This window comes from Anas platyrhynchos, chromosome 3 (genome assembly GCF_047663525.1).
Source record: "Anas platyrhynchos isolate ZD024472 breed Pekin duck chromosome 3, IASCAAS_PekinDuck_T2T, whole genome shotgun sequence".
NCBI lineage: Eukaryota > Metazoa > Chordata > Aves > Anseriformes > Anatidae > Anas > Anas platyrhynchos.
The window spans coordinates 4,640,662-4,663,977 of record NC_092589.1 but is presented as its reverse complement, the minus strand read 5'-3'; the positions used below and the strand labels follow the sequence as shown (position 1 = coordinate 4,663,977).

At 38.8% G+C, this 23,316-nt stretch overlaps 1 protein-coding gene across 1 annotated transcript; it reads right to left on the bottom strand.

Moving 5' to 3' along the window:
• Positions 1-942: 942 nt before the first annotated feature.
• Positions 943-18,509, bottom strand: CFAP36 (cilia and flagella associated protein 36). The gene is made up of 10 exons (XM_027453251.3): positions 18,313-18,509; positions 14,584-14,648; positions 13,588-13,689; positions 12,526-12,640; positions 11,447-11,534; positions 10,415-10,466; positions 7,839-7,959; positions 4,023-4,186; positions 3,493-3,642; positions 943-1,870 (listed from the first exon to the last, which is right to left on the bottom strand). The coding sequence occupies exons 1-10, from the start codon at positions 18,428-18,430 to the stop codon at positions 1,784-1,786; spliced, it is 1,062 nt and encodes a 353-aa protein (XP_027309052.1). The 5' UTR covers positions 18,431-18,509; the 3' UTR covers positions 943-1,783.
• Between the last annotated feature and the right edge of the window lie 4,807 nt (positions 18,510-23,316).

Genomic DNA, 23,316 nt, shown 5'->3' with positions numbered 1-23,316 from the left:
AATGTGGCCATTTTAGAATATTCTTTAAAATTAGTTACTGTGCAGTTTGAAAAGGAACTCTACACCACCAGATGAAATCCCCAAGGCCATGTGTGCTTCTACTGACCCGTAAGCTAGACCCAAGCACTCTTGATGGCCAGCGGTTTGTGCATGTGGACCTGGGGATGAAGCTGTTGCCTCCTGTGGGCTCCAGGCAACCAGGCGTGGGACTCCTCACTGCTCACCCATGATGAAGCGCCTGGTCAGCTCCAACTGCAGAAGATCTGAGGAATAAATTGCTGGTGAAGTGTAGCTGCAGTGTCACGGGCATGTGCTTGCTCTCCTGCTAACGATCATCGTTTTTTAATTCTTGATGATTTTTTCTCTCCATCAGTACAGATGATTAATTTCCTCCAGTACTATATGTGCTACTCAGGCAGCAGAGTTGCACAATATGTGCCTTGACTAACCCGAGGCTGAAAAATTGTCATCTTGTCTGTGGACCCAAGCTGTCCTGATTCTTTTTCATTTAACAGCTACCCACGGCAACTTCTCTGAGGGTCTGACAGAAGCATGTTATTTCTTGCTCAATGTTCCCCACCACTCCAGCTCTTTCCTAGAGTACTGTCAGGCGCTTAAAAAAAAAAAAATAAATTCAGACCAACAGGAGTCTTCAAAAATGAAAAACGAGTATGGTGAATTTTTATTGTTACTAGAAAAACTGTATGAAGCTGCACCAGCTGTGCCATTCAGTTTCTTTTAAATCCCTGTAGAACACAACAGGCAGCACGCTAACTGGCTCTTGCCTGTGGCTGTAGCCCCCCAGTCCCACTCCCGCAGCTGCTTCCCCATCTGACCTGGTCCATGCTGCGTGGTCCTGCTGGTGGGCAGCTGCATTCCTCTGCCTGGGGCCCTCCTGCTACCAGGCTTTTTGACAAAGCAAAGAACATCTGCCAACATGTATCAGTTATAAATGCTATTTTAATAAAAAGCTACATGGAACATGAAGTAGTTGGGTTGTTCTTTTAATGTGAATTACTGTTACAGACAACGATGTAATGAAATGAAGCACAGCAGAGGCTGTAATTTGCACAACTTTACATTTGTCTTTGAGAGATTTAAATGATTTTTGTTTTGTTTAAAAACTGATTTAGAACTAAATTGGTCTCATTTGCTCTAGTTCTTATTTTGCAACTAAAGTTTTTCTCAACTTGCATTCATAGCAAACTTGAATCCAAGACACTAGTAAACTGCTCCAAAAGTATGTAAAATAATACAATCTGGATGTCTTGACTCCTGACTTCAAGCTGTTATCTGTTTCTCAAAAAATAAGGTAATCATAGTAACATTTCTTTGTGAACTTAAATTTTATTATACTTTACAGCTGAAAAATAGTAACTTATTTGTAATATTCTAATGAAAAGAACCAAGTTCCCTAATCCTAAAAAAAAAAAATATATATAACTCATTCAAAACTGTTTACATTATTATTTTAACAGATATAAATATTTGCTTTTGTTCTATTAAGTGACTGAGGCCAGTAGTCCACACAATCTGTGTGCTGAGCTAATGTTAAACTGCCTCGTTGTTGAGTACCTTCCAGTGAAAATCAATGAGTTTACAGCATTCTGGAAAATATGTTTTCACTGTTTTGAGTGTAATTTCAAAGACTTTATACAAGTCCAGTTGCTTGTCTGAAAGTTCTATAAAACTAAATGTAACATTTGAAAACAAATCCATTCAATTATTGGTTATTTTTTTTTAAAGTTGCTTATTATTGAAACCTGCAATGAGCTTCTTAACATTACCGCTTATTAATAACTTCTTCTTTTAGTTTTTCTGCAAGCACTTTCCTCTTCTGCAGTAACTTTTGCTTCTCTTCTGAGAGTTCCTACAAACAAAATGGAAAAAAAAATAGCAATAAACTGCCTGACTTCTTGGTATGTATCGTGATGTTTGATGCTAACCAGGTCCCTAAGCCCCAGCAGGTAGCTGGTGCACAACTTTTTCTAACAATGAGCAGCCAAGTAACTTCACTTCCAAACCTGATGCTGCAGACCAGGCCTTCAAATTGCTTGTAACCCAGAATGGTTTACAAAGTTACTCTATTTCTTGGGGAGTGGATCCCAGGATGCGGAGGACTGCCTCTTTACATAAATCTGCCTTCTTCCCCCTGCGCTGTTGTACCAGTCCTTTTGAAAGAGGACTAACCTCATCTTCAAAAGGCGCTGCTTAGCTGTTTTAGAAATTCCCCAATCAATAGTACTTTAGGTACGTTCTGAATGTAATAAAACGGAAGGCAATTCTGAGGCATTCCTGAGGTAACACAAAACCTCTGATTTTTAGCAGATGCAATGACTTGTATGGTTTTTGTTTGTTTTTTAAGGTCTTCTACCACCTTACTTATCTATGTTGCAAGTTTTTAAGCATTTCTTTCCATCTATCATTTGTGGCACTCATGTTAACCCAGAACAATGAATAACAAAAGGTAGATGTTTCTTTTCTTATGATGTCTTCTAATTGGCTTTAGCCTGTTACATGATTCTGGTTTTATGGTTTATTTTTTCTTGGTATAATTGACTTCTTGTTCCCATACTAGACATTTCTATCACCCCCATTATGCAAGAATTTTTGTGATTTTAGCACTTCTCATAAGCTACGGAATGTATCAGCTAACGAAGGTATTTGTCAGTGAATTGAGTTTAAGCTCCCTCCATGATCCAGAATACCTACGTATTTTTAAATGTGGCCATACTTTATTTTGTATTTGCCTGAAAGACTGAAAAGCAGAACAGGCCTTTATGATGTCAGAGAAGAAAAACCCAGCAACACTCCCTGGTTCTGACATTCTCCCCTAATTAGCTAGAGCACTTACCAGGTTGTTCTGCTGACTTGGGTAAAAATCTTTAATTATTTTTTTTATTTTCAAATATGCCCGATGGAAACTCAGTATAAATAGAATTTGACACACAAGAGCATCTGCTATTATCACAGGTGTTTCTCCTTGCACTGTACTTATAAATAAAATGACAAGCAGTCTCACGATCAGCAAATTTGTCCAGAAAAGGTTTAAGATTAGTCACTGTGAGAAACGCTTGTCATTTTTCAGAAATTCAATGCTGCAGAATGGAAGAAAGATGGTTTGGCAGTGAGAGGACAATCCACTGAAACACTAACAAGTACGTTGTGACTGAAACAAGCCAAATGCTGCTGCCTTTCAGTTCTTCAGTTCAAACGCTTGGTCACAGGTTAGAAGAAAGCCAGCAATGTAGTGGCTTGTAAATTTAAATTAATCAAGAGGATTTGACAATACAGTAGGAAAAAAATGCTAAAGATCGTTAAACTTTTGGCCTGTATGCTTCTGCAAAAGCAGTAATTAGAAAATACTTTGTCTCTACCCCCACCGCTTGTTCCTTTTATGTTGCTACTGTATTCAGCAGCATTCACATCTTCACTGAAATTGTCTATTTGTTATGAAGTGGTTGGGATGATTAAAATAATTGAATCCTTCACCTCTTTAGGAGACAATTCCTTTTCTTTCTGGTCAGTGTTTTTTGGTGGAATCACATTATTTCTTGACTCCTTCTTTGTAGCCATCAGCATATCTCTCTTTTTCTTGAGGTAGTCCTCCCGTTGCTTCAGCTGCTGCTCTTCTGATAAAGTCTGGATTTTTCGAAATACATTTTGAAATTAATTTTTGGTATATACATTATGTATTTGTGAAATAAAAGCATTTACACCATCTTGCCTCTAAAATTACTAGTTTCTTTTCATAAGCCAAGCTGAAATCTCAAGCCACAGTGGTGTTCTAAGAAATCACCACAAGGGTAAAGGCTGAATGCTAACTTCTAGAATTCTAGTCTAACACAGGAACGGTGATCTGAACTTCATGAAAACTGAATTGCTGAATACCATACAACAGTGCTTGCATGCTGGTTAAAAATAAATTACAATAGTAGAAAATATAAATGTAATACTGAGTTCTCTCATTCTAGTTTACATTTGTGGGGGGTGGGAGGTGGTGTTGCTTGTCTTAAACTTACAGGTCCTTCTATCCTGGCTTTTTGTGCTGCATTTTCTGAACGCTTTTCAGATGTTCTCTTCTTAACATCTTCTTTGCCTTTGGTTGGCTGAGGTAAGCTTTCTGTTCCTTTCTGTAATGGGCGTACTGGTTTTAGGTCTTCCCTTGCAGATTTGCAGGATTCCTCTAAACAGCAATTTTAAATTTTAAAATTTTAAAATTTTAAATTTATGCTTTTTATTTTTAGCATAAAATAAAAAGGTGTTTCTTTCAATATCCAGATATCTCATCTGATGAAATGGAAAACTTAAGAAGGTGAGAAATACGATTTTTAATCATAAACTTACCTTCAAAAAGCATATTAAGTATTGAATTGCACCATAAAAAAAATAATGCTTTACATTAAAATGAGTACCTCTAGTGCTTCTATTGCAAAGAATTATAAATTATTGTTAAGTACTTGGAATGTAATTTCATATTCAATGGACAGTTTCTATCAAGACTGCACTTCCACTTTGGGTTAGTACTGTGCAGAGCCAGTAATCAGCAGCCTATGAGGCGCACGTTAGCCAACTCCAAATCCAAGTGAATTCTTCTAGCTTTCAGCTTCAGCGGAAGGAATCAGAAAATACCGTATTTAATTGAACTTGTAAGGGAGAGGGGAGGAAGTGAACCTCAAGAGAAGCAAAGCTTTACACTGGCACCAGAACTGGAAGATGGCCTATTCAGAGTATACAGCTCAATATCTCATCTTCAAACCCAGTCTTGCCTCTGTATGAGAATATAATGGGAACGTGCTTGATTTCTGACCCTGGCAGCACCCAGAGCCCCAGATGGGCTGGTCAGTGGGTGCCAGAGGAGATGAATGCTATTAAATCCTGCACTGATTCCAGCTGTGCTTTTCATATCTACAGATACCAAGGACAGTTTTGCCTTGCAATTCCACAGAACTCCACTGTGTGTCTAAGGCGGATGGCATGATGATTTCTAAGGTGGGATTCGAAGTTCTTCCAGTCACTGGACTGTAAAGCACAGTGTTTTCAGAACTTTACAAAGACTTCTCTTGACTTTACCTACAACTATTCCTGAGTAAGGTAAGCTGCTGCTTCTACCATATTTTTATTAAAAGTGAGGAGGCTTTGGAGTGTTTGAAGCAGCCTGAAAGTACAGATGCAAAAATACGAATAGTGCAATATGACTTCTAGTGTGTTCAGTCAGTTTGAGTCTCTCCATGGTAACTGAATGTAGATAATTATAATTCTAAGCGCTGCACCATGGATTTTTGCAGTAATATTGAGAAATAACTTGTATTACAAGTACAAGTAGTTTCTTTGGCCTCTACCAGACCACAGTAACAGACAGCAAAGGCGAGCTCCACTGAAAGTAGTGCAGAGTGAACACTAAATTGTTGTTGGTTTGTTGCTTTTTTTTTTGTTTTTTTAAAGTTAGCACACATAATGTATGTTTAGCTCTTCAGTGTTGCTACTTTCTTTAGTACAGAAAATTATAAGTTATGTTTAACTGTGAAAAGGTAGGGGGGAAAAGAAGAGGAAATGTTGTTTCAAGTATGAAAAACAGACTAGGACAGAAATGTAAAATAAAGGTCAAGTTGAAGAATTTCCATTTCACTGAAATCTGACTGCTAGAAGTCTAGATGCTCCAAAGAATGTCTTGTTGTGATGAATAAAAGTCCTCAGAGGTACTATGAGAGTTAAAACTGCTAAGAAAAAATCCTCATGCCAGGACTGTCTTCCTTAAAAAGCAGGGGAAAAAAATCCAAAGAACACACACTGCATGCCGAACACCTACCTCACAACCAACATTGTAAGTAAGGAAAGCTACTTACCAGAAAGTAGTTCTTTGAAATGTGTTGTGTGTATGTACATTTACACTGTTGCTGTCCATATTGCAAACACTCAAGCTGGAGATGTTTATGTCCTAGCAGTACCTGTAGGATGTGATCATAAGACCCTCAGTTTCACTTAACCCACAAAGCTGAAAAGATACTGAGAAGACAAGGGAAGGAGGATGGACAGCAAACATACAAATAGACAACACATCTCAAAGAATTACAGTTACTGGTATGTAACCTCTATTCTCCTTTGAGAACTTGTCTATATGTACGTTCGTACTGCGGGTGACTAAGCAGCATTTGTTTGATGTGGGCAATTACTTCAGAGTCTTTGGAAAATTAACCTTTCTTTGCACCTAGTAGTGCAAGGAGCTGGATGGTCAGTATACGGGAGGAATGGTTTTGCAATACCTAAACTACTCATGAGGGGCTCACCAAAGTGAAATTAGGAAAATTAAGGCAGTTGCCATTAGTTTCAGATTTATTATGCAGTGGAAAACTGTAAGGGGTTCACAAACTGAAATCGTGGGTCTCAAGGTAATAGGGAAATAGCAAAAGATAACGAAAAAGCTGCGTAGCTGAAGGAAAAGTAATATATGCCTGACAGAAAGGGGTTGGAGGAGTCCTTCTTCCTGGCTATGAAGACTGGCTCACGCAAGAGGCCATATTACCAAGGCAGCCAATACTCCCTAGGTATGGGATTCTTCCTCATACTCAGGTCAAGAATGGCGAGCTGCTCTGTTCTGCAGTAACAAGACCCTGCAAGTGAGAACACAGAGCCAGAAGCTGGGAGGATCTGGAAGGCAGTGAGAGCAGTGAGAAGGGCGGAGAGGCACAAACTGTTCAAGTTGCTGCTGTGTCCTTTCCTGGAGTTGTATCTGGTACCAATGGGAAGAGATTCAAGCAGAGGATATGATCCCGTTATCCAAGATGGTGCTTTAAGTTGGAAACCCATGTTTTGGAGGTACATATTAACGGACTAGTCTGGTGGCCAGTCCTCAGTTCTGGTTGTGAAAAGGGTCTGTGAGAAGATTCACAGTGAATGTTCTTGATTTTTGCCTTTACTACCTAAAACCACTTTTTCACAGTTGTAGTGGAGGGTAAGTTGTGGCAAACTTTCTTACTAGCTTATTTGGACAGGCGTGTTGTCCCACAGTTCCAGTTCTATGAGGCTGAAGAAGATTCTAAAAGAGCTGTTTGTAGACCTCCCTCTTCTTTGGCTTTTAAGGAGCATGGGAATGCTCAGCATCAGCTGAGCAGGTACATGGACAGCAATGAAGAGCTGCGCCCACTGCAGAGAAGTCTTGACTCCCAGGCTCTCAGATATCCTGTCTCTCAAACACGGGATTAAGTCCTGCAGACAGGCATAATTTAATGGTGCCATTGCAAGGTGGCACAGCTATGCAAAAATAAGAGGATTAAAAGCAAGCTGTGAGAAGAATGCAAGTATACCTGCAGGCCTTCTGCATGTTTCCAAGGGTGGAAAGCAGAGAAGAGTTTGAATAAATGTAATGAAACCTCACAAGAAGCATACAAAAGATAGAAAGGTAAAAAGGATATTTTGAAGGTAACACTTTTTTCTTTTAAATTTCCTAATGTGAAAGACACTAATTCAGTTTTAAAGAATCGAGGGTCCTACAACCACTTCATGTGTTAACGCCTATAACATGGAAAGAAGAGAGCAAGTATGGCCCACAGATACCACCAAGGCTAAAAGTATCCAGCTCAAGTGTCTGTGATATGAAAACTTAGTGCGAATGCATACAAAGACAAATACTAGATGCAGGAAGAAAAAAAAATGTGCAAAATATTTCCTAATATTTCCTGAAGTATATTCTTTGAAGTGACCTTAGACTATAAAGCTACACATTTTTCACTAACCCTTATGAGAGTAGATCCCACTGGGAGAACACCGCCTGTTTATGAAGATTGTCTGTGTGTACGTAAATATTGCATACTCAGTACTGAGCTTTCCCGAAATATTACCTAATGAAATTTTTGGAGTTTCTTCAGAAACATCAGCTCCCTCAGTAGACTCCTTAACTCTTACAGTTTCTCTTGAATCTCCTGGAAAACTGGTCACATCTGGTGATTTAAGGGTATGTGCCTTAAATTTAAAAAAGCAGACAAAACCAAGTGTTACACTTCCTAGCACTTCATTTCAGGCATTAAACTATCAACTCAAAGAAAACCTCCCCAAACAACTTCTAGTTAAAATTGTTTTGTTTACACCATGTATTGCATTGTCAAAGTGAACAAAGCATACTTATTTTGCTTTATTGATAGTAGGGTTCATACTAGCTTATAGTCATAAATCAGTATTTTTTATTTCGGTTCATAACGTTCTCTTATCAACAATCAAAATTAAGAATATTAGTTTTTTTATTTTTATTTTTAGAAAAATAGTTTATTTCCCATCTACAAAGAGATAATGTAGGGTGTTGTCTTTTTTTCCCACACTCTGATGAGACTTTCAAACAAACCTCCACCAACCATAAAAATACAGCAGGTAGAAAGAGAACTAGGAGCATACACTGAGGTTACCACAGAAACGACAATAATCAGCTGAATGGAAACAATGGGCTTGGATAATTTCTGATGCTACTGTTTTACTTCCACACTTGTGTGAGAAATCTTGACAACGCAATCCACCTCTGAAAGCGAAGGCTAGCTGGGATTTACTCAGAAAAAGTCTATGCTGTTCATCAACCCTCTAATTCCTGCTGGAACCCTCCGTCTCTTCTGTCCAGGTGAACTGATGTACCGAGTGAATTCACATTACTTCTGCAGCCAGATATCCTGCCAATGCCTACCAAGTAAGTTTTGCATCATTAAACTCGTAAGGTCTGGTCCTGTAACTGAACAGGAGTGGCAGAAGGCATCCTGAACGGATCAATTGCACTAAGGTAAATTTAAATAGCATTCTCCACGTGCTCTTTGCTATAGTTTTCTTTGTACAAAAAGAAAGATTAAAAATTCCACCTCTGAGCAAATAATGCTGAAGTGCTAAGAGTTAAGTTTTATCTTTATGAAATACGCAGTCGCATCTTCTAATAATTAAGTATCTATTATTCTGCCTGCCAACCTAATGGGGAGTATGTCTTAAAAAAAGAAATACTACATGGAACTAGATGCTGTTAATTCTTAGAATGCAGTTTATGAGATATTACAGCTTCATGGACACATTTCTATGCCAAGAAGAAACTGTTCAGTGACTAGGCTGAAAAAATGAATTGGGCACTACAATGCTACCATAATCTGGCTCATTTATCAAGAATATTGATATTCTTGGCTGGTCTATGAAGATGTGGGTAAGTCTGTATCTAGACAGAACATAAATTCTTAAAATGAGCCAAGGCTTGAGTTTCCAGGTTGTTTAGTAAGAAATGGGTGACTCATTTTCTGGAATGTATCATGGAAACATGTACATGAGAAACAGAGTTTTGTCACCACTTTTCTAAACTGCCAGACAACGGGAGAGGTTAATTTGGTGGAATAACAGTGGCATAACTATCATCTGCACCTATTACGGGTTTGAATTTAGGAGTGGATTTGAAATGCAGACCTCTGTAGTATCACAGAATCGTCTAGGTTGGAAAGGACTTCCAAGATCACCCAGTCCAACCTCTGACCTAACACTAACAAGTCCTCCACTAAACCATATCGCTAAGCTCTACATTTAAGTGTCTTTTAAAGACCTCCAGGGATGGTGACTCAACCACTTCAGTAGTTACATTTGATCTCCAGCTAGCTTCCTGTGTAAGTTCAGGCTGAAGATACAGACCGTTCTTTCCCTTTTCAAACTTACTAGGCTCAATTTCCTAATGACAGAAACAGAAAAGCAGTTCTGCTCCCTTTTGAAATAGCCTACAATCCTATTTTTGTTTGTTTTCCTGGTGAAGGGAAGCCTTATTGCCACATTTCCACTGTAAAAACTATAGCCACTGTAGTTGTTGCTGCTTCCTCACAGCAACCTTGCTCAGATTTCTATTTGTTTCTCAGTTGCTTAACAACAGACACTTTAACCAGTCCCCACTTACATGCAGTACCTTTCTACGTGGTTTACTCCGGCAGAGACTGGGTGATGGCCTAACTTGGAGGGGATTTCTAGTTCCTGGCAATTAGGTTCTGGCAGCACTGTCTATGAAGTGATCCTTAAAATTCCTGAGGGATTATGAATGCTGTAGTCACTAAGAAGCTTATACTTTGAAATGTCTTTGATCTTGACAATATTGGTAATTGAGATGTTCTCTAAATCTGAAAGGCTGATACCCATTGCCAGAATCTTGGAGTTTGGATGCTGAGAAGCAAATATGCTTATGAGCTGCACCAAACAACTGATGGTTCGTTGTAATATATATAGCATTAACATCAAGAAAAATTTAAACATCAGAACAGACCTTTCATAAAGACCTTCCTGATAGCTTTTATTTGCTGAGGGAAAATTTACTTACTTTTATTTTATTTACTGCCTTGAAGTTACACAGTTAATGCCTGGGACGAGAATATCAAAGTATTTCTTAATCATCAGCACAAACCACCTAGAAAGATAGGATACTCACTTCCTCGGTCCTTTTCCTTTCTTGCTCCATGTCATATTCTTCCTTAGATTTTCTGTAACATAAAATGCAAGTAGATACACAAGAATTCGTAAGTATTAATGACTTCTATGTAAATTTAGCACTGCTTAAATACTTGAGGAATTTCAGAACAATTGCAAGACAATATGAATTTATTAAAGCATCCAAAATACTTTCATGACTTAAACGAAAATGTGCTCTTGAAAGAATTACGATAAACACACAGATCTCAGCCCTCAGTCTTTCCTTCCCTGTGCAAAAATAATTGTGTATAAATTTCCAGGGCTTATCTATCCATCCCTTGTTTCATTTGCTAAAGGAAGGGAAGTATTTCCAGAACACGGCGGAAAAATATCATCATTTAATATATGGGGAATGGGTTAATCTGCTATTATTCGTTTATAATTCTGTGTGTGTGAGAACTGGGAGTGGAAGAGAATCTGTAGAAGTTGTATTGGTCCTCATCTTAGATCACAACAAGAGACATTGCTGACAACTAAGGAGGACGCTTTAGAAAGGAGTAAGAACTACTGCAAAGGCAGAATTTGCCCTTCCAAGGCTTTAATGGATATGGAACAGAGCATGTAATTCTTGCAGTGCTAAGGAGTAATAAAGCCGCTTTAAGCAGACCTACAGTGTTGATCCTGTCTCTCTGGACCTGTGTTTAGGATGTTCCCAGAACAGTTTATAGTTAGTGTTGCTCCCATTGTCCAGAGTCATTGGATACAGTTCTAACTCAGGATTTGCAGACTTTTAGAGTTGCATATCATTCCATGCATCACCAAGACAGTTCATTATGGCAGAGTGGTAATCCTTATGTTTTTAAATATCCCTGAGCACACCCACTGTCAAGTACCATTTGTTTTTCCTCTCAGATAGGATTTCGACAAAAACGTTCATGTCATCTGGAAGCTGAAGGTAGGTTCCTGGAAAAGGCTGGAAGAATTAGGTCCCATATACTTTTATTTTAAAATATGGTGGAAAGTAGGATTGATTCTTTTGTTTGTTTTTTACCTTAGAACCTCCCTGAGTATTTTCATTTCTTCTTGTTCAATTTCACTGAACACATCCGAACCCTCAGTCAAACAGTCAGGCAATACACCTACCAAAAGAAAATAACAAGATGTGTGCATTACTCCAAAGAAAGTTGTTTTGTGTTCTATTTGGCATCAGTCTTAAACCAAAGACAAGAAAGAAACCTTTTCTTTTTTGGCAGAGGAAAGAAAAGAGACATCTAATTCTTCCTTGCTACAAGCTGTTTACAAAAAGATTCTAGATCCTCAGCATCAAGTTGTTAGTGGCAGAAAGGCAAAGCTTTCTGAAACACAAAAGTTTTGATATCTAAGCATAAGTACAGCATAAACCATACTCTGCATTGGCTGTTACATAGTATTTCCTATAGACTGCAAATCAACCAGTGCTTACTGAACCGTTTTCAAATCTAGGTGTTACATCGAACTTGACATTTAAAAAAAGTCTCTGGAAAAACAAAACATATGCAGTAGGAAGACAAAACTAAATATTAAAATTGAAGACGCAAGAAAGAGTGAGTAGATGAAAATCCTTTCAGAAACATCAACGGAGCAGCAAGAGTAAGGGGTAAGTGCCTTTAAAGAAGAGAAAATAATTTAAATGTGATAATGATAAAGTCCTTAACTTCTGCTGTGTATATAGATTTTTCAAGTATAAATGTACAGTGTGAACTGCAAGGTAGGTATGGCAGATGGTACACAACTGCTGCTCTGCAAATAGCTTAATTCAGTTATAAGTATTATCATTGTTAATGAAAAGATACAATTAACACTTAATTATCAACAAGAATCTCTAACAGAAAAAATCAAATTTCACAGGAAACTCTATAGAGCTGACACTGTTATTTTAGAAAGGAAAATAGATAGTTGTGTCTGAGATTACAAGTCAAGAAGTAAATTTTAAAATCCTCGTCTCAGCAAAATCAGTGTTCTCCCTTAACTTGGGCTGGACCAGTATTCTATACTCATTTATGAATGGGAGTACATAGTTTTTAAAAAAAGAAAACAAGTACAAACTACAAAGATGAATAGAAGTGAAACCCCATATTTACCACTTCTTACCATTTCTTTCTTTCATGATTCTGATGGCTTGCAATTGCATTTCAATATTTTTTTGTACCATCATTTTTTTAAATAGTCTGAAATCTTCTGCTGCCAGCACTGTTTGCAAGATCGCCTGTGAGAGGGAAGATTTGCACAAACTAATTAAACTACAGAAATCATAACCATCCCAGTTTGCTTGAAATGATGTTAAGATTTAAATTCTGTGGAGCATGGTTTTAATAACTATATTACCTTCTCCTATCTGACCACTTTTACCAGCTGTACAAGTTGAGCTAATAGGCAAGAAAAGAATTTGAGGGTTTATGTCCTTAGATCATCATGGCTACATAAATATTATCACAAGACCTGGAGGGTTTCCCAGCGTAAGTTTACAACTACAATTTGTTTGACTTCCTGAACAAATCTGTAAGCTTGTGTGAGGAATGTGTGCTCTGAAGAATCTTGTTGCATATCAAGGAGGAGATATGTCAACAAAGCACAATTTACACAGGCAGTAGAAGCTCCTACTTCTCTGCCTCATATACCCAAGACAATTCTGAAAGACATCTTTGAGCAAGTACTGCAGAATCGTGCCTTTTCTCCTCAAGACCAATTTTTGCCTTTAAAAAATCAGAGGAAAACATCTTTACCTTTACAGAATATATCTTTTTTTAATCTTCAAATTTGTCTACTACTGCAAATGAACTGAAGACTAACGTGAAGCTGATAAACATGCAAATAAAGGTGTCAGGCATACCTTTATGTGTTTGATTTAAAAAAATATAAAGCGTGGAAGAAATCTCAAAAGGTTTCCAACCCCACACAAGTATCTGTTTTTATTTTAAAGATGCACATTTTGCTGATCAAAGTTCATAGTACAAACAGATATGTTGATGCTTGGACCAGGTGACGTTGGAGGTCTTTTCCAACCTTAATGATTCTATGATTAGATTTTAGAAAATTCAAGCTTTAACACACACACACACACAAAAACTTTTTAAACATCTCTGCCCTGATATATTAGTTAAAATACAAAACTAAAAATTACATCTATAGATTCTGTAACAAAGGAAAATATACCTGTGAAGTATGTGTCTTTGCAAGAGGAGATGAAAAAGCTTCTTGAAATTTCTCTTCAGTAATGCCAACTTCTTTAAGATAACCTTCTAATAATTTTTCAACCTGTAAGAAAATACAAGTCTTACTTTCTAAGAGACTTTTCCCTACGATTTTTTTTTTGTAATTGTACATATTGTACATTCTTTTCTGCTGCCATTGTACTTCTTAAATTCACAGGAAAATTGATGCAATACTTCGGGATTGATTTGCTTTGATAACCTGTTTTAAATTACCATTAAATTAGGTATTTTTGTTGCTGAATTCAGATACTACTTAATTTAGCCTCTGCAATTTCCAGGAATCTCACCTCTCTACCTTTTTCCCCAGACTCTTGGCTAGTATTCCTCATCACTTTTTCCTTTGTAACTAATTTTGCTTGTTTGTTTCCAGTCTGCATGCACAGTAGTTTTCAGAGTCACAGCAAAAATGAATGTTGGCCTGTATTCATTCAAGTGCTACTTTCAACACCAAATATGACCAAGCTTTGTTACAAGGAAATATTTTAGAAAACTGTGTGCATTTATCCATAGGTTTTCCAAGCACGCTTCAAAAATATTCTGCAGTTTTTTGGAAACAATATTTGAAACCACTCAAAAGATTTACCAGACTCATTAGCAAACAAAATACAAGTTACACGTTTTTCTGACATTGTGCTATTTCTCATTTTAACTTGCCAGAAAATATAAAGACTATTGAGCTTATTAATACAGTATTTTATCTAGCGGATATATGAAAAAGAAATAACTTCGTAAGAGGGATAAATTTTCTGCGTATCTGGTGTTTAAGCATAAAAACACGTATAACAGCTATGGCTCAAGAACATCTAAACATTTATGCCAAACAACTGTAGAAAATTCTGAATAACAAAGATAATAAAGTAGTATTTATCTAAGTTTCCAACTGTAACATTGAAAATTATTTTTTAGAAATCTACCACAAATAGTGAATAATGCTCACCAACGCTTGGTACTCCTGATAAATTTCTGTATAAGACAACTTGCTTTCTTCTTCATCATCAAAAACTTAAAAACAAACATTTTTGAGTTAGTGTTTTAAGTACTAGCACATTAATTTGTGGCATGTAGTTCATTTTTCACTTTCTCTAAGAGACTTTTACAAGTTAATATATTTAATCATGCAATAATCAGGGACATGATCAGTATTTTTTTCCACACATTCAGGCTAACCATGTACTTTTGTTAACTTATTGTAATTAACTTTTGCAATTTAATACCAGAAAAACACATCTTCATAACAGAAGCAGATTTCTAAGCAAGCTGAGGATTCAGCAGACAGGTACATTTAAAAGTAAGATTTAATATAAGAACTACCCTGTGAACTTGGATAATGTTGTTCTAATATGGCAAATGACACATGAATCAGGATGTTTTTCTCTACATACATTTAAATGAAGGCTGTGTGGAAACCTAGGGGGTTTTGGGAACATTTACATTTTTATCACGTCAGCAATGAGCAAGATGTAATGTAAAACCTAGCAATTAAAGCAGAGGCTTAGAAGTGAGACATCCTCAATACCCGTCAAGATTAGCCACCGTATGTTGGACAAGTCCCTTCTCATTTGCATGCTTTGAAGTCATTTGAAGAATGGGAGTTCTGCCTAACAAATTGGTCAGTGGGTGTGATTTTTTTTCATATATGACATCTCCAATGGAGATGCTGTTCATGTGCATGGAATTAATCCAGCGGTCACATGGCTTCAGAGTGACCTTTTAGAAAGCACTTTCCAGCTGTGACAATGCTGAGGCCATGTCACTGCACCTCGATGGGATGCAAGATGTTCCTACAACAGAAAACACCTGCATCAAGTTGTAACAACCAACAGCAGTGCAAGTATAGAAATCCCATCACACAATTCAGGCCCTCTAAGTAACCAAGGGAAAGGGAAACTTTCTTTTTAAGTGACATAATTTGGAAAAGCAACGTTTGCTTTTCTGTCTTTTCTGCATAAGGGAAAGCTTTTTCTAATGAAAGGATTTTTTTAAAAAAAGACTTTAAAAGTACATAGCAATACATTCAAATGTTAGAAATGCTTGTTCCACAAAGAAGTACTATAAATCTTAATTGAAAAAAAAAAAATCAGCTTCTGTGGTGGCCACAGTATTACTAAATCCAAGAGGGTGAAGCTACTTAACTGCCTCTATTGTCTTCTACATCTCCTTCCCTCTGGGGGACCTCTGTTATAGCTCTTGCAGGCCCCAACCTTTGTCTTGGTGGCTGTTCCCTTCTACCTTCTCCTGTTCTGACCCTCCTGGAGCCCCCAAAGAGGGCTGACAAAGGGATCTCACTGTTCCTGCCCATGTCAACGGGATTGCCTCCAAGTCCTTCCTCCTCCTCCTCGCACAGCTTCAGGATGACACGGAAAGCAGAGTGGAAAGCTTGCACAAACTGCTCTGTGTTCTCAGGGTCTGAACAAAAAGAGTGGAGCCAAGTGCCAAACAAAGCAAGCTGCAGTCAGCATCGCCTCTGATTTAAGTGGCATTAAGGAGTTCTGTATTTGAATGGGGATCCTGGATTTTCTCACGTTAGGACTCCTAAATCACATAGTGATTGTTTTTCCTTCAGGTTTTGGCTCAGTCTTTGGTCACCCAGCAAAACAACAACCTGAAGAACCCACTGCTTCACAATAAGCCAGGGGACCCCAATATCCTTAGAGTCAAACTCATAATTTCCTGTTAAAGTTGAAAACCATCGCTAGGACCCCTCAAACAGACCCCTCCCCTTAAGGCATACCCACAGTTTCAACTTCATTTTGCAATCACATATAAGGAATGTATGAAGCTACAAGAAATTAGTCAAGTCCACAGAAAGAGGGAGAGACACAAAGAGAGAAAATACCAACAGATACAAAAACAGTAGAATCATTTATAAGCATTTATAAGTATGAGGACTCTTGTAAATGCAAGTGCTTGACTCCTGACTACAGTTCCAAAACCAGTGCCTTACATACCTATTACCGAAACTCAAACTCTGGTTTTGAGGAATCAGAAATTACTGTCAGTTAATCAAAATTATCCTAATTTGCTTGTTCAGTCCAAAGGCTTTAAATGTTTTGAGAATTAACTCCGTCCTGACAAAACACCTCGGGAACAGCAATGAAAATAGCACAGCGTATTTATTGAAAGGAAAAGCAAACAGCACAGATAACTGCAACTAAAATTTCAGATGTCTTTAACTGTGCTTCTTAGCAACCAAGACTGCAGCAACACTTCTTTATCCTTTTCTTTTTTCTCAATAGCTGCTGAGAGTTGTCCAACAAAACTCTGGAGCACAAATGATACCTTGGAAGACCACCTGCGATAAGTGATGTCTCTACTTTGCTGCTCTAATTTCTCACACAGAAACGAACTGGCAGGAGGCCATTATATAAGCCTGCCTCACGCTACGTGGAAATTTACAGAGGTTCCATAAATCTTCTTACTGCCAGTAAATTCCACTCAACCTTCTAAGGAGAGATCATTGCTCCAGAGAGGGATAATGAGCTCCCCTGATTCCTAAAACAAGAGAGGCAGCCCTACGCAGCCCATTTCCATGGCGATCAAAATGCTCGAAGGACAAAGTTTAGGCAGACTTCCCCTGACAGAACGTCTAGCCTAGGTTTCCCTCTCACTTCCTACCTGCAGAGTAGTAACTTTACCTGTCTTGTCTGTCTTGTTTAATAGCATAGCAGGAAAAGTGTGTGTAGTCACAGTGATCTTGCTTCAAAAAAAGATTGGAAAGGGTGGGAACAATTCAGGGTCAGTGAGAAGAACCTTGCTTGGAAGCTGTGATCTGAATGACAGACGCATTTGTTTCACTCTGAACATCAAGTACAAATTCGTAGCAGACCTCAGCAGCAAGAGCACAGCAAAGGGACCAGGGCTGCCCCGCAGAGGCCGACCATTGCAGATGGACGGGAGAAATGAGAAATGCGAGCAGGTAGAGCACGTGAATGGCAAGGTCTGTCCTGGGAGCTTTGCGTTAGGAACTCCTTGAAAGAAAACGTATTTGGAAGCCTCTGGGACATACTTCAGAATTTTAAAGTTAAAACTACTGACAAGGTCAGAAATCAATCTCCTCAAATAAAAGTTCACTTTTATTTCACTTTAAATAATTCAGGAGAGATGACCGGTGCCGAGTTTTTTGTTCCACAACGTATCTTCATCATCACTAAGGATTTTCCACGCACACACTGAAATTTCTTATTCAACTGAAATTTCCATTGGGGGGGGGATGATCTCAGGACACGTCCAGCCCTCTGAATTTCACTCAAAATGTTTAGGTTTTGGACACAGCATTACAGTATAACTTGGCGGGGAAAAATCACGCACTAGTGATAAATCAACACGCACTGTTAGCCGAGCTGTCTTCATCAAGGCTATTAACAACTTGCTCAATTTCGGGTCGCTTAAAGCAACCAGAAAGATTTTTTTTGTCCCTTCCTATCGCCCTTTTGCTCAGAAACGCCTCCCTCTGAAGGTAAAACACGCCTTGTTGCAGCACGGCTAGGCCAGGAAGCGGTTTAAGCACGGCCCTGCCCGGGCTCAGCCTTAGGGGCCGCGCATTTCAGGGCTGCCCCCTCCGTCCCCTGGGGGCCGGGCCCCGCGGTGCTCCCCGCGCTGCCGGGCAGCCGCCGCCCGCCTGGGCCCCCCCCCCCGGGGCCGGCCTCCCCGCCGCCCCGCCGCTCACCCTCGCATTTCTGCTCCATGAACTCCAGGACGGGCACGGCCCAGGCGGGCCCCCGCAGGAAGCCGGCGATGGTGTCCACCACCCAGTCCACCTCGCCCTCCTCCTCCTCCGCCGCCATGGCCGGCCCGGCCCGGCCCCCAGCGCCCTCCCGCTGCCGCGGCCGCCGAGGGAGGAGCCGGGGCTGCGGGCGGCGGCCTGGGGGGGCTGCGGGGGCCCGCGAGGGCCGGGGCCGGGGCCTGGGGGCACCCTGGAGCCGCCGTGCCCGGAGGGGGCTGCTGCCCAGCCGGGGGCACCTTCCTTTTTATGACACAATGAATGTAAGTTCTGTCATTGTCCTCGCCTGAGCTGTGGCTGAAAGGCTGACAAGTTTTCTTAATGCCGAAATTTATTCCCCTCCTAATGTTGGGTAGCTGCTCTTGTGTGTCACTGATAAGCATATTTAAAAAAAAAAAAATCGTAAATGCATTTGTGTTATTTTTTGTTTGATAGCTGTTTTTTATCAAAGTGAGGAACAAGTACTGTCATCATCCCAGTTACCTTGGGCTCCACTTTTGTTTTTGCTTAATAGTACCTCTTGTAGGCATTGATGAGATTTTACCTACATAAGGATACAGTGCTGCATGTACGCTACCTTATTTTCAACTCAAAGATCGATACCAATTCCATGCTGCCATTGCTATGGAGACATGGCTGATAAGCACTCTTTATTTCATTATTTTAGTAGGACGCTGCACTGGAAAGCTTTAATTTTTCCTTTTGCGTATCACTTTAATTCCCCTTACCCCACCAGTTCTTCCATTTCTTTCTACAGCTTTTGTGGCCTGAGACCACCTGTAGTATAAAGATGTTATGTGCCTACTGTGGAACAGCTACTTCAGGTTTGATTGTTGACATAATTTAATTACTAATGCAGGCTTACACAACTGTCAAGTTTATTCATCTCTTGCATATGCATTCCACTATGGATGACTGTAGAGGACGTTACCTCAGATTATGTGAGCTCTACTTACACAGGCAGAAAACAATGTTTCTATCTTGGTTATTTTTATACAATCTCTTCTGTTTTCTCTAAAGCCCTTTCCAGGTCTTGCAATGCTGAACAATTAACGGCTTTAGAAATTAAGTTGCTTTGTGAACAGCATTTTGCACCTGAAGTCTCTCCACCACCGTAATCCCTTCCCTTAGCACTCCTCTCAAGGCAATGACTAAGGCATCCCATCCAGCTGTCTGCACAGGTGTCAGAAGTGTCAGGTAACCAAGAGGACATGTCATGGCATCCCCTCACTGCTCCTTGCACACCTGCAGTCCTCATCCATGCTTCTCACCACCCACCTGGGCACCAGCAAATCCCTACTGATGGCAACTTTGCAAGACAGAGGCAATGAAGACCCAAGCTGAAATGACTGGAAAACTTTAGAAGGCAATCAGGTAGGAGTCAGACCATAAAAAGCCTGTAGTTTCATGTATTTCTCGTCCTTTGTATGATGTAGGTAAGAAAAAAATAACAGAAAGATATGCTTGGAAACTAAACAGCATTCAGATAACATTCAGATGTAGCTTCACAAAAAACAAAGTATGCATTTCAAGACATGGGGTGATTTGTCCATTGTACCAGAGAATTCACAAAACGTATCTCATTTAGCAGGATTAACTTGAAATCTTACAAATCTCATAATTTCTCCAAAAGCTACCGCTACTGAGATGCATTGTAAAAAAAGATGTCATCATGCAAAACAAACGCTGTGTGCATCACACAACACTGCACATATCCGTGCACAGAGCTGTATTACATGACATGCCAAAAACGTATTCTCTTGCTTCTGCTAACAGGACGCTTGTCTCTGTTGAGGTCTCATATTTCTAATGCACAGCACTGATACTGAGAAAAATCTATTCATTCTTACAGCATGGGTAACCTTATTTTTCACTTTTCTGTTGCATAAAATTTAAAGTATTTCTGAATATTGCTAGAGTAATGAATACGGGGCAATTCTGTCCACTATAATCAAAATCATTTTCTCACTTCATATGAAACTGCCAAATATTATTATATTCTGCTCTCAGATGTCGGGGGAACACTTTAGTTAGCACTTTGTCTTCTTTGTTGTTAATAACACAAAAGGTAGAGCAGGAAATGCCCTGCTGTCTGCCTTATAAAAGAACAATTATTGCTTAATTTTCTGTCCTCTCTGTACGTGTTACTTTGTAAGACATTTTGACATAGTCTCGGGTCATTGCTTTATATATATACTGACAAGCAAATTTGTCTCTGCATACCACTGAATTCTTTATGTCAGTACCCAATTCTTTTCACCTCCAGTGGGCTCCACTCATATGCATCATGTAGCAAATCACAAAAAGCATAATGTATCTTGTTTTCAATTTCTTTTATGAAAGAATTTTTGCACTAATAGCTACATTTCCCCCCCCCCCCCAATTATTGGGAAAAATATGCTACAATATCATTTATATTACTTTATTAATAGCTTCTTAAAGGTATTTCTTATCCTAATGTGTTAAATATACTATTAAGCTTGTCAACAATTGTTTTGTGTGCCCTTAGAGCAGAAATATTAAGCAGTTACAGTAAAAATGTAGTCCTACATGTAAATATAGTCTGTCAATCCTGGATTGCACCTGATGAGCATAACTGAATCCTGCATTAAGTGGCTAGGCTAAACTTTCTCCTACTTAAAAATAAAAATAAAAAAAATCAATCCCCCTTCTTTTATCAGTCATAATTTCACAGTATTTTTTCTGTGCTATTGGATATATTGAGTGAGATCCCAATGATATTTATAGGATAGGCAGCCCAGATATTATCTGTGCTAGTTTTGGTAATTAAGAAAGTTATACGTATACCCATACATATTTCTTCTGCTCACCTAATTTGAACTATCTAAAAAATAATCTTACAACTCTAACAGCTATAAATATTTCCATCTTAACAAATCTGATGTTTTCCAGTTTGTTTTTATAAATTTCTGTTTTGGAGGTGGTTTTTTGTTTGTTTGTTTGTTTTTTCAGAAAATAATTGCATCTCTGAAAGGAAATTTCAGTGTTGTTTTATAAATCTGACCACAAAGAGAACTCTGACCTGAAGCTATCTTCTGGAAAGGTGTGTTGCAAATAAATCCCTTTTTCTTCATGGAAACTATAGGCGTGTGGGGCTGCAGCAGACCATGAGAAGCTGTAGTGCACTCCTCTTTTTCTGTTTAGTTAAGGTAGACTTAGACTGTCCTTGACATGTTTTTATCTAACTTATTCTTCAAAACTTCTAATAGAGAGATTCAATCTTTTCCACATTTTCTTACTAGATGCACAAATACAGCATTACTGGATTTGATGGAAAGGCTATGGTAACAGTGTAATTGTATATTTAATGAGGTGGGGGGAAGCTACCTTGTTTATACACTTCATACTTTTTATTACTTTATATACATTTAAAATATATAAAATACTGTGACATTCTCCTGTGTTACTTTTTTAATTTCTATACAGAAACTCAAGTTCAAATTGTGACTTCTTCAGGCCTCTGTATTTGTGCAGTTCAAAAATGTTTAAGCTGTCCCTTTTACTGCAGCGGAACATGAGCAGGTCTGCAAGTTGCAGGCCTGCACCTTTACTCACAGGGCTATGCCACGGGAAGATGGGCAGAGCTTATGGCGGCAGTGAGGTATCTCTCCTCAGCATTAGCTTGTAAGGCTTGCGCCGTGTGACTGCAAGCTTGCTTGCTCAGATTCCATGCTTACGTGTGTGTACTCTCTCTTCATCTTCTATCTGACCTCTCCAGAGAAAAGCAGCACGCAGTCAGTAGCCAGAGGATTAAACACTAGCACATATCCTTTGTCTGGGACCTCAGTCAGGGTCCGTTTCTTCACTACCCAGCTGCAGAATATTTACTATGTGAAGAAAGCAAGCATGGGAATCTGCTTTATGGCAGCACGACTGCTCTTCCCAAAGAACCCATGCGTGTATAAAACAGTGAAAAATCATCTATCAAGCACTATATTCTCACATGTATTTTGATTCATCGGGCAAAAATTATGGTCAGAGCTAAAGCTCTGCCTCCCGTTTATCATCTATAGGTCTTACATGAATGTCAACATATATACTCCCTGGACATTCCTTGCACATATTTTTAATTCTCAGGTTGTTGCATTGTTGTTTTGTGTACACAAGAACACATGCAAAGAAGATACTAAAAATGTAAGTTTATATTTTTATTCTTCTAAATTTTTCACAAGGAAGAAATGCAGTATGTTCTAGCTGATGTGAGGGGGTTTATGTACACCATGTAACATGCATTTAAGAAAGTGCTTCGTACTCAGCAGTCCTTACACAAAATGTTTAATTAAGCTGTTTACCAATATCAGTAAGTTTGTACTTACAGAGTCTGTCTCTGGCACCTAATGTAACGTGAACATTCTCATTTTTTCCCTAGTAATATTCTCCGGTCTAACAGGCAGAGTTAAATGTGACTTTTGAATAAAAGGCAAGAACTTCAAATTCTAATCAGTCTGTTTTGTGTTTTTTTGTGTTTTTGTTTTTTTTTTTTTTAAAGTTATTGATGATTTTTTTGCCAAATATTGTACAGCTTAGTGACTTCACTGTACTTTAGTAAAAGATGAAATGAAATCGGTTCTAAGGAAAGCAAATGCACTGAAGAAGTACATGAAGTCAAACAAGGAATCATTTGAGTTATCTTCATTTCTTCCCCCCCTTAGGGATATTGAACCCCTACAGGAACTTACAAAGATCTTCCTATTTAGGCTATTTCCTTTTGTTTTATAAAGCTTGTCTTTTCTCTTGTGACTTGAATGCTATGTGCAAATGTAAGGCTGACTCACTAGAGTTCATCTTGTATAAGATGCCATTCCTTTTCCAAAAGCAGAGCAGGAGCAGATTCGGGACGGTCACCATCCAACCACTCTTTCCTTTTTGCCCCAAGGCAGAGCAAGCCACTATGAGAATCCTGCTGCATGTACATTTCTCCTGTGATGC